Below are 11,589 nucleotides of genomic sequence, written 5' to 3'. Positions count from 1 at the left end.
AAAGAACTCTGGGGTCAGAGTAAGACGCTGGCCCCTCCCCAGTCTGCCAGCGACACCAACACCTCCACCGGGGCAAGCCGTGGTGGGGGCGCACGGCAGGGGCCCAGGGTCTGTGGGCGCTCTGACCTAAGGGGATGCTGGGAAGGAGCCCTGTGTTCTCAGGTTAGCTCCGCCACCGACCAGATGGGTAGCCAGGCGCTGCTCATGCTCCCCTTGGCATTTCCCTTTCCTCCTCTAAACATTAAGTGGATTGGAATTTTTGGAAAATTAAGTGGGTCTAAAGTTCTATTTTACTCTGGGTTCTCATAGGCTAACATTCCTTCGGAGCTTTTATTGTTGGCATAATACCAAAGTGCTTGCCTGTGGGGACGTAGGGACAAGCCTCCAGTGGACAGTCACTGAATGGGACTCCTCTGGAAGGCAACTCATGGGAGGACGGGCAAGGCACAGGGCATCCAAAGGCGAGTTCACCTTTGCTCCCCGTTCTGTCCCCTCACTTCCCCCGGGCTCCTCCCCAGGACTGTGCGGAAACTCAGATCTGCCCCAGACCTGATCATCTGTAAAGCTGATTATGGATCCTTCACCTCTACGTGTCCTTCCAGGGATTAGAGGCACAGACGCCTCCAGGAGATGGAAATCGTAGCTTCTCCCAGCCCCTCCCGACAGCCTCTCTCCTGCTGAGGCTGAACTGGGGGGCTGGAGGGCAGGTTTATAGGTGGTCCCCCTGCTGGGCCCCATAGAGTCAAATAGAAAATGCCCATACAAACTGGTCTGGGGTACTTGTGCTCAGGAAGTCTGTCCAAGAATATAGGGAAGGGGGTGAGGGACACGAAGGGAGAGAGAGGGAGGGAAATAGAGGCAAGGAAAGGAAGGAGAGGAAGGGAGAAACTAAGCCCCGCTGGTTCCACAGGGCCCTGCTGGCAGGCCGCTGGGGTGGGGTCGGGGTGGGAGAGGCTAAATGATTCACTACTGAGAATTTCATGTCAGGTCTCTGCTCCAGGGCAAGAGCAATCTGCTCTGGACCCCCTCTGGGCCCCTCACACGCCAGTTATGTAAGTGGCACCATTCGGAATCCAGAAGATAAGCAGGTCCCAAGCACCCAGGTCTGTTCCTCCCCCCTGGCATGGTGCCTGGCATGGATAGAGGTACATATAAGTCCAGACTTCCTGCGTGCTCGCCTGCAGGAGAGATGCTGCAGCCCCTGGGGGCCATGGCCTGCGCCCTCCTCTTCAGGCTTCTCCCTCTTATGGCCCTGGCAGCCTCCTCCCGAGGCAGTCGCCTCGGCCCCACATCTCCCCTGCGTTATTCCAGGTTCCTAGATTCTTCCAATGTCATTTTCCTGCGCTGGGACTTTGACCTGGAGGCTGAGATCATCACTTTTGAAGTCCAGGTCCGCACAGTGGGCTGGGTGGGCTTGGGGGTCACAGACTGCTACACCAACGTGGGAGGCGATCTGGTCGTCGGAGGAGTCTTGCCCGATGGCAATGTCTACTTCTCGGTAAGTCTGAGGTGAGTCCCAGGATGAGGGTCTCCTGCTGGGCTGACGATGGCTCTGAGTCCAGGAAGGATCCACGTTTTCCAAACACATCCAGGCACATGCCCAGAACACCACCTGACTGCTGACCTCTCCCTACAGAAATGGCCCATTGGAGAGTTTCTGTCTGGGTCTTCCAGACCACAGGTCCCTCAGACGCTGAGGAATGGAGCCACTGGGCTGAGACTGACAGGGACCTGCATGCCATACTTGCCGATAGCTTGCTAAATGCAGGTCACTGCAGCAGAGTCACACTGAATCATGGTCCTCATCCTCAATTCCTTTAAGCTCAGCCGGGGAGACCACAACATAAAATCGTCTGTTAAACAACAGCAGCAGATGCAATGATATTAATAGCTTTAAATTGTATGCACTTTTGATTAACCAGTCATTGCTCCAAACCCTTTTGCATGTCGAACCTCACAGCATCACTATGAGGTGGATGACTATTACCCCATTATACAGATGAAGAAACAGCCCACCCATCTCTCAGTCCATCCATCTGAACTGCATTTATGCAGGGAAAGGTCCATGTTAAAAGCCACGTGAAAGGATGAGTAGCACAGAGAGTTTGGAGAATAAGTGAGCTTTCAAGGTGGGGGATACAGGACTATTAGGATTCATGGAGACAAGATTTAAAATGGGAGAAGTACAGCAAAGTCAGGGGGTCAAAGTCCATCAGACACTGCCCTTCCGTCACCCGTCATGCCATGCTCTGCCCTTGGAGCAAACTGCATACTAAAGAAGACCTGGGTTCTAATTTAGTACTTTGGGGGAGCTAAAGGGACACCAGCTGCTCCAAAGGGGGGCTCCTGGCTCTCACCCCTTGACCTTCCCTGGACCCCAGGATCAGCACCTGGTGGATGAAGACACCCTGGGGGAGGACGGGAGCCAGGATGCTGAGCTGCAGGGGCTAACAGAAGATGCTGTCTACACCACCATGCGCTTCTCCCGGCCCTTCCGCTCCTGCGACCCTCATGACCAGGACATCAAGGTAAACCAGGAGGGCAGAAAAGCACTGTGTCACGAGCAGCTTTTCCTTCTGGGGAGGCGCAGTCAGCCTCAGCCCAGATGCCCATGGATCTCAGGTGCCAGTCACAGTTTTAGGGGTTCTCTCCCTGCCCACCTTTCCAGCTACTGCCACCATCATGTCCCCTCGTGAAACCCACAAACCCTCTATAGGGTGACTTCTCGCTGATCCAGCACCCACCCCACCCTCCCCAGTGCTCCCCTCTCGAACCTGCCTGACATCATTGAACTTTAGGGTCTCATTACGGATGTGGACACAGGCACGGCGAGGGGGAACGTGAGGGGGAAGGTGACTTGCTCGGCACGTCCAGCAAGCTGGCCTCCAAAGCTGGAGTTCTGACCCCCAGTCTGAAGTGATTTCCATTCCACTGTGTAGACGTGAGCAAGTGGCTTGTGTTGGCCCTTGGGAGTGTGTGTGCGTGCAAAGTGCTGTTCACGGGCGGCAGCAGCTCAATGCCCGTGATGCCCCCAGGGCGACACCATGAGGGTGCTGGCCGCCTACGGCCTGGATGACGTTCCCAAGCTGGATCCAGAGCGCATTTTTGTCAAGTCCATCTTCCTGCTACAGAAAATCCACCCTGATGAGTATGATGTCCCTGAGGACACCATCATTCATGACTTGGAGATCGCTGACGTAAGGTCCCTCTGCCCCTCCCAGCCCCCTCCCCATTTCCCTTCCAATCCAGACCCTCCTCTTGCACCCGACGCTCAGTCTTTTCTTTGAATCGAGGTCACTCTGACTTCCCTCATCCCCCGAGGACTGCCAAGCTGTCCCCAAAGGGAACACCCTGTCCTGGCCCGCCTGGGGGGCTCACTCCCACCCTGGCTCAGCCTCCATGCATCCTTCCCCAGTTCCTGATTCCGGAAGAGGACACCACGTATGCCTGCGCCTTCCTCCCACTTCCCATCGTCAGCAAGAAGCACCACATCTATAAGGTACAGCGAACCCCAGGGCAGGACGTTGCCAAGGCCATTGAGCAGTGCAGGGGGCATGGCCGGCTCTGAATAGAGGGAGTTCAGAAAACGGCTAGGAGGAAGCAAGAGGGATACAGCGGGAGAACATGGGGGCCAGGCCAGGTTTGGAGGACATGCTAGATTCACGATTCCTGAGCCTAGAACTATAGCTCCCAGCACAGTTTTATTCAGGCCCCACAGTGCAGCAGAGATCTGACGAAGGTCATTAATGAATAAGTGTTTGGAAAGAAAAAAATAGAAGCCCCACCCTGGCCCCAGAATCGTGCCCTCCTAGCCTGGGAGGAAGTGCAGGCTGAGGGACATGGCCAAGGGCCCCCATGTTGGTGCGGTCTGGCTGGAGGAACCCAGACTTCTCACCTGATTTCACAGTTGAGTGATTTCCATTTTGTTCAAATAAATAAAAGTAGGATCTTACACTAAGTGGCAAATGTGTGGGAGCCATTTTTTCTTTAGAGAGAGAATCCAAGATGGTTACATGCTCAGCTATAGGGGACCCATCAGGCTGTTTAGGGAAAGTCAGAAGCCTTGGGGGGTTCCAGGTAGACTTAGTGTGCTGGGCTCACAGGGAAGGGGCTCCAAAGGGTGGGGGCTGAGTGGGGAGTCAGAGTGGGGGCAAATGATGGACTGGGGAAGAAAAACAGGAAAGGGAAGAGACAGAGAAACAGAGAGAAGTGGGGAGCAGGGATAGTTTTCCTTGGGGAAAAGGAATGGGGGGATAGGACTTGACACGGAAGACCCTGACTCTGCTCTGCCCTCCTGCCCGGCCCAGTTTGAGCCCAAGCTGATGGAGCGCAACGAGACAATGGTGCATCACATCCTGCTGTACGCCTGCGGGGGTGCCAGTGTTCTCCCCACGGGCATCGGCCACTGCTACGGGGCCGACCTCACCTTCTCCCTCTGCTCGCAGGTCATCATGGGCTGGGCCGTCGGGGGCACGGTGAGTCCTGGGTTGAGGGAACTTGGTGGCTGAGAGCGGGGGGGTATCGCCAGGCAACTGGGATTGCCAGACCCATGGAAGGCTAGGAGATGGGGGAGGTCTGGGGTGAGGGCGGAAACCAGAGTCGGGCCCCGGATCCCTGCACCTCATTCCCAGCCCTTCCTGTTGCCAAGTATCCCTCCATCCAACAGAGTTACCAGTTTCCAGATGAAACGGGCTTCTCTATTGGGACCCCCCAGGACCCCCAGTGGATCCGACTGGAGATTCACTACAGCAATTTTCACAACCTTGCTGGTGAGGATCTGGAGCATTTATGGAGGAGCCACGGGGGAGGGGCTGGCTGGTGCACGCGTCGGGAAGGTGCTGCCAGGGGCATGCTGACTCCGCTGGTCCCAGGGCCTTGCCAGCCCTCCCGGCCTCTTTCTCCCACAGTGTGCCCAGCTCTCCTGCCCTCTCTGGTTGTTCCCTTATGCTCTAGGTGTGTACGACTCCTCGGGGATTCGCGTATACTACACTGCACAGCTGCGCAAATACGACCTGGGAATCCTCCATCTGGGCTTCCTGACCGTGCCTGTCCACTTCATACCCCCGGGCGCCGAGTCCTTCATGTCCTATGGGCTGTGTAAGACAGAGAAGTTTGAAGAGGTGAAGGCCTCACACAGCCTCTCCGACGTGCCCTGTTCCCCACCCAGACCCGATCCTCGAGTGCACAGAGCCCGAGCCCAGACTTGGAGAGTGACTACAGCCTGGTGCTCAGGAAGGCTGCCACCCTGGCTCATGCAGGAAAGGAGGATGCCAGGGATTTGGGGATAAGGGGTGCAGGGCAGGAGGAGGGGCCAGCAAGAACTAAAGAGGTTCGTGTCAGTCATAAGAGGAAGGGGGTAACTATTAAGGGAGGGAAATCAAGGAGCCAGACAGGATGAGAGTTGTTAACAAACCAGATGCATCTCCTCTGCATCACAGATGAATGGGGCCCCTGTGCCTGACATACAGGTATTTGGCTACCTGCTCCACACCCACCTGGCTGGCCGTGCTCTGGAGGCCCTGCAGTACAGGTAAGGGAAGATCTGGGTTTGGCGCTTGTCCCATGTGCATGTGGGAATAAACATTAGAAAGAGTTAGTTATTCTGCGGCATGAAGTGGTGCTTGGCTGGCAGTACGGAGATGCCAGCACCGGCCCTGGAGCGGGGAAGGCTGGAATGAGGCTGTGGAGAGAGGCTTTTGTGTTAGGAGCAGTCTCTTCCCACAGAACGACCTCCCATTCTGCCTCTTGGCTGACAGACCTCCCTCCCCACTTCACCCTCTCCCATTCGGGTCCCCTCCCCTCCTCTCCCTCTAGAAATGGAACACAACTCCAAACAATCTGCAAAGATGACTCCTACGACTTCAATCTGCAGGAGGCTCGAGATTTACAACATCCGGTGGTGATCAAACCGGTGGGAGCCTGGGGGGAGGCACGCGGGCGGTGGGAGAGGCAGGGTCGGGGCTCCCTGCTGCGAGCAGAGAGAGGACCGAGCCAGCCCCGCTGTGTCTTACCCTCAGCTTCACGTTTCCCTCTGAACAGGGCGATGAACTGCTGGTGAAGTGTCACTACCAGACCCTGGATCGCGACCTGGTGACTTTTGTAAGTGCCTCTCTCCCCAACGTGGTCAATGACAACAGCCTCAGAGCAGAGCCCCGTCCCCTGGCCTTGGCTATTGAGTGACTCAGATTATTTCCAGCTGAAGCCCCTTCCTTCCTCCAGTGGTATTACCCGGTCCCATGGGGCTCTTCATGCTCTCACCCCGCCCCCCATGACTAAGATGGGTACGAAGATTCCCTGCCTTCTGTCAATGGCCCACTAAGACTTCGGGAAGAGACATGCCATAGCGACAAGGAACGCGGACTTTTGCCCTCGTTGCCTGGGTTTGAGCGCCAACACGTCGTTAGGAGCTTCTAACCTAGATCAGTTATTCAACCTCTTTGTGTCTCTGCTTTCTAATTCATACAAGAATTAGTAATATTATCTCACGTGGTTGCTGTGAGAATGGATTAACAAGGTAAAGTGTCTAGATCATTGCCTGACTTGTAGTTGATGCTCAGCCAGAGTTAGCAATTGCTATTATGGTCACATGCATTTTGTGTGTCAGGAAGGGTCAGCGCCTGTAGGATTCTAAAGGGGTTGCATGCTAATGAGGAAGGAAATACAGCCATGCAAAGGATTATTATACAAGGTAGCAAATGACATATGCTGAAAGAGAAGAACGGGGCTGATGCACCAGAGGAACTTGCAGGGGACAACCAAACGGTCCTGCTGCCCCGAGGCGCCTCCCCCTCGCGGCCCTCCTGTTTGGGCAGGGGGCCCTGTCTTGGCTCCTTGCCACCCTGCAGGCTAGAGTCTGATACTATCTCCCGAGGTCACATACCCAGGCCCCTCTCTGCTTGCCCTCCCCTTGCCATCAAACACAGAAACTCCCCTCTGCTTTGGCTCCCAAAAAGGTCCCCCATCTGTGCCCCTTCCCGAGCCCTAGGATGGAACGTGCGACGTATGGAGTGCATCCTGCTTTAGAAATGTGAGATGGGGAAATCGGGAGAGGCTCAAAAGGGACCGGCTTCTTCAGGAAACTCAGTATCTTGTCTTATCTTCTCAAACCAGGGCAGTGGCAGTGGAAGTGCCTAGAACAGGGCAGACATGCAGAATATTTCTTTGGAAATAACCTAGTGATTATCCACTGATGGAAACAGAGGAGGAGAAAGGGAGAGGTGGGTAGGGAGCAGCAAGTAAAGGCCAGTGAGCCGGCTCTAGGTTAGGGAAAAGGAAAACGGCTTCAGTGTAGCACGACTGCCTCCGCCATTCTCTGCTGCCTGTTTGCCCTCCCTCTGCAGGCCTTTGTGTCTTTGTCTCTCCATCTCTGTCTCTCTCTTCTTCTCCAGGGGGGCCCTAGCACCATTAATGAGATGTGTCTCATCTTTCTCTTCTACTATCCCCGGAACAACATCTCCAGCTGCCTGGGGCTCTTCGACATTGTCCACGTGGCCAACGAGCTGGGGCAGGAGGTGTCAGAGTGAGTTATCCTGGAGGAGGAGACCTTCAACTGGGTGGGAGGGGTTTGGGGGAGGCCTGGGGAGGGAGGAACAGGAAGACCACCCACTACCCCTATGCTAGTGTTAGTGGGCTGCCTAACTGGCCCTGCCCTCTTGACCCCTGCTCCTGTCTGTGTCTGACTCTCAAAGCGCTGATGTAAGACAGATAGGGGATTTTTTTTCCATATCAGTGGGGTCATTCAGAGCAGCAGGTCAGAACTGACCTCTAAAAGGTCACTCACATACGAATTTGTTGTCTGCCTTTTTTCCAGGCACTGCCCACTTTGTCAGACTGTGCTTACTTTCAAGTAGTGACCTCTAATTATCTGAGAGTAAGGGTCCTCTCTGAGGTTCTGATGAAAGCCCTGGGACTCCTTTCCAGGGAAAATTCACATCTGTGCAGACACAACGCACTTCACTTACAATGTCAGGGCACCTACAGGTTCCCTGGAGCTGCTCCAGCGACCTTCTTGGAATTTGTGGCCCGGGACTAAGAACCACTTCTTTAAAGAGTTAGCAGATTCTCTTTTTCACTTTTAGACATTCTCATCTCTGACTTCTGATGAGATCTTTCCTTCTGCCAAATTTACGACTGTCTCACTGAGCTGGAAGGCATGTCTTACAGTTCATGGGGACATGGAACTGATGCTCATGAATGTGAAGGTATTTTAGACATATTTTGTCAAAGTTTTCAGTCGACGCTAAAGTATTGTTTCCTCCCCTGCCACGGCAGCCCCTTGGAAGGGATAATGGCCATGAACAATGTTGAGTGGACCCCAGAGAACATTAAGAAGGCTGAGAGGATCTGCAAAGAGACCCAGCAGCTGGTGGTAATAAAGAACATTGATGTGAGTGTCCCAGGAGGCACCAGCCTCTTGGGGTTAGGGGTGAAGGGATATGGGATGCTACTGGGCAAAGCCAGGAAAAGAGAATGAGGGAGGCGAATGACCATGGTCAGGGAAGGGGGAGCTCGGGGGCCAAGAGGGGGGCTGGTGCCACTCTGGGTTGTGTGGGTGGCTGGCATCTCCCAGTGAGTCTGTGAGGCTGCAGGTTTGGGGGATCACCAAGTAAGGGCTGAGGACAGGAGATAGGTGGAGAGATGTCTCCCTATACCTGTGTGTCCTTCTCCTGCAGGAGGTGGTGGAAAACACAACAGGCTGGATTCCGGAAATCATCCCTGCTCCTCGGGGGCCCTGCTTGGAGTCCTCAGGAGGCAAAGTGGAGCCCCAGGACAAAATCCCCGCGGGCTTCAGGGCTGCCCCAGGGGCCCTCCTGCGCTCTGGCGCTGCTGCCCCGAGGCACCTCCCCTTCGCTGCCCTCCTGTTTGGGCAGGGGGCCCTGTCTTGGCTCCTTGCCACCCTGAGGGCTGGAGTCTGATACTGTCTCCTGAGGTCACATACCCAGGCCCCTCTCTGTTCACCCTCCCCTTGCCATCAAGCACAGAAACTCCCCTCTGCTTTGGCTCCCAAAAAGGTCCCCCATCTGTGCTCCTTCCCGAGACCTAGGCCACAACACTGCAGGCCTGGCCATTGCACATAGTCCATAAAGGTTCTTCCAGGACTAGCTACACAATTCGTCCTTTACAGCTTGAGAAGCACTGGTGGAACCATATATTTTCTGACAAAATCTCAATTCAAGGCTGGGTGTGGGGTAATGGATCACTCTGACAAGCCTGATACTCCAGCTCACTTAGGGAGATGCCATTGGGGGGAGAAGTGGGGCTTGAATACAGAGCGAGAGCCCTGCACACCCTCCTAGGCCCCTGCTGGCCCTGGAGGGGCTCCTGCTTCCCTTTCCTTCTGACATTTCGGCCAAGCCCTCCCTGTGAGGCAGGGGCAGCAAGCCACATGTGTGATTCATGGTAAAGGGACAGGCTCTGATTACAAGGAGCAAAGCCCAAGGCATCAAATTAAATAGAAGTCAACTTGCCTCTTGATGCCCTCTCTTTACTTTGAGACGTTGGTCTGGGAGAAGCCGCTGGGAGGTCTCTCAGATTGCTCATGAGGTGTCCAGAGGGCATCTGAGGGTCTGGTTGCCCCAAATGCAGCATCTAAAGCAGTCCTTGATCTCCTCACCTGTGCCTCTACTCCCTGATGACTTTCATCCCACCAAGTGCCACCTTCTCAGCACTCAGATGTCCAGGTGTCAGGATCCCAACTGGCCAGGGAGGCTGAACTGGGTTCCAAGAACAGGGCATGGGCAGGGTGGAGAGAGGCGGTCCTCAGCTCTGGGGCCCGAGGCATGTCAAGCAGGTTCACACAGACAGAGCAGGGACTAGGTGCAAACGGTCCATGGAGTCAGGCTGCAGTTGGCAACCACAGCTCACTGGGAAGGCCCATGGTGGTGGCCACTTGGAGAGCTTCTAGGGGGCATTTCTGTCTTCTAAGCTCGAGAAGTTCTGTATCATCCTGTCCTTTGAGATTTAAAGTCACCATGCTAGTCTATGAATTAATTGCCTTGCTCACTGTTCATGTCCTCTGGAAGGGCCCCTACTCTGGGCGTCCCAAGGTGTTGAGGGATCTTAACCCTTTGGAGACCAGGGGTCTGGCCTCAGCAAACTGCCTGCCATTGCTTGAGGAGCCAAGCCTTGGCCAGCATCAAATTCCTGCTTCCCAGGAGAGTAACGCCACCCCTCTGGGACTGGTGAGGTGCATGGAAGGTAATGAGCTCATCATCTTTACTGTCATTTCTTCTGGAGAATTCTGAACCCTCCATTCTGAGATCCCATTCAGCTCCTCCAGTCTCAGTGCTGGATATTTTCAAGGCTTAGAGTCACTTCTGAGCCTCATGGTATGTGAACAGAGGGACTTGCTGTCCTTAAATAAGAGGTTTTCAAAGTTCTTCATTATGGAAAAGACTAGGCTTGTCAGAGGATTGTCTTTGTTCTGTTGTCACCATTGAAGGGAAGTGGAGACTTTCTTTTTAGGTAATAATCCCCAAACAAGGTTGGTGGCATTTGGCACCCATTCGAGGAGCACAAATGACCTCCTATGGCATGAGGAAACACAGATAAAGATGAGATCTAGATAGAAACTTAAGCAGAACAGACCACTTCTCTCCTCACTTTGCTTGGTCACATCTGACATTTCTCTTCCAATCTGTATTACCCCAAGATCCTCCAGGCAAATTCTTTCAACCCCAATCTTTCCATTTAAAACATGCACACACAAGCACACTTTCTGGCTGGGTTTCAGATGCCCACCCTCCGTCTGTGCTGGAGCCTTACTCTCGGCTCTGCCCTGACAGGGTCAAGCCAGTGGGGCAACTACCCTGAGCCTGTGCAGTCAGAATCTTCCCGAGGCTCCCCCTGCCCCGCTCTCGGCTCAAGGCAGTTCCCAGGCACCCCTGCTCTCTGTCTGCTCTTTCATTTATTATTCTTGCTTAGCCTTCCTTCTTTCATTTGTGTTTCTCTCCAGCTCCTCCCCTCAGCGGTTAGTGAACATGTACCTACTTCCTGAGCACCATCTGTGGGCTTGACATCAGGTCAGGACAGGAGCCACCAAAATAAACAGGAGATGGGACAAATGCTGCCCTGCCCTTAGGGAGCTGGGGTCAGGCCTCTGTGAGGCCCTTGGTGGCCATTTCCTCCTTGCTTACCTTTGAGCTTTTCCTGATGCTATCGAGTGTTGCCTCCCCTGATGGCCTCCAAGAGGAACTATATTTATATCAACATATAGAGAATGTTTCTATAGTTAAAAGGGATGCATTTGTATTATACAAGACTGGGAGTTCAAACCAGTACTGTTAGGGAAATGTCTTAAAACCCGGAGGGTAGGAGGTTTGATTGGATGACCTCAAGTTTTTTTCCAGTTTATGTGCTTTGTGACTGCAGCCTAATGATACACCGCAAGAGGAAGGTGCTCAGAGCTGAGGTGCAGAGGTGGCCCCAGCCTCCTCCTAGAACATTCTGTCACTTGGGCCCCACAGGGGTCTCTGAGGTCTGGTCAGCTCTGAGGGACCCTGAAACTGCCACTCCTTTTCCACCTCACCTCTTCTACTCAAAATGCCACATGTGGAGGGTAAATAAAGGATTTGTGCCCTCATTACTTTT

The 11,589-nt window shown here is 54.1% G+C and overlaps 1 protein-coding gene across 1 annotated transcript; it reads left to right on the top strand.

Moving 5' to 3' along the window:
* The first annotated feature begins 959 nt into the window (after positions 1-959).
* Positions 960-9,438, top strand: LOC118932552 (putative DBH-like monooxygenase protein 2). The gene is made up of 13 exons (XM_036926127.2): positions 960-1,498; positions 2,382-2,528; positions 3,036-3,197; positions 3,416-3,499; positions 4,308-4,475; positions 4,667-4,769; positions 4,954-5,120; positions 5,439-5,530; positions 5,815-5,911; positions 6,040-6,099; positions 7,389-7,519; positions 8,272-8,386; positions 8,673-9,438. The coding sequence occupies exons 1-13, from the start codon at positions 1,124-1,126 to the stop codon at positions 8,913-8,915; spliced, it is 1,944 nt and encodes a 647-aa protein (XP_036782022.2). The 5' UTR covers positions 960-1,123; the 3' UTR covers positions 8,916-9,438.
* Positions 9,439-11,589: the final 2,151 nt, after the last annotated feature.

The sequence above is a fragment of the Manis pentadactyla genome, chromosome 7 (assembly GCF_030020395.1).
Source record: "Manis pentadactyla isolate mManPen7 chromosome 7, mManPen7.hap1, whole genome shotgun sequence".
NCBI classification, from domain to species: Eukaryota; Metazoa; Chordata; class Mammalia; order Pholidota; family Manidae; genus Manis; species Manis pentadactyla.
The sequence above is the reverse complement of the archived record's forward strand: the minus strand, read 5'-3'. Positions and strand labels throughout refer to the sequence as shown.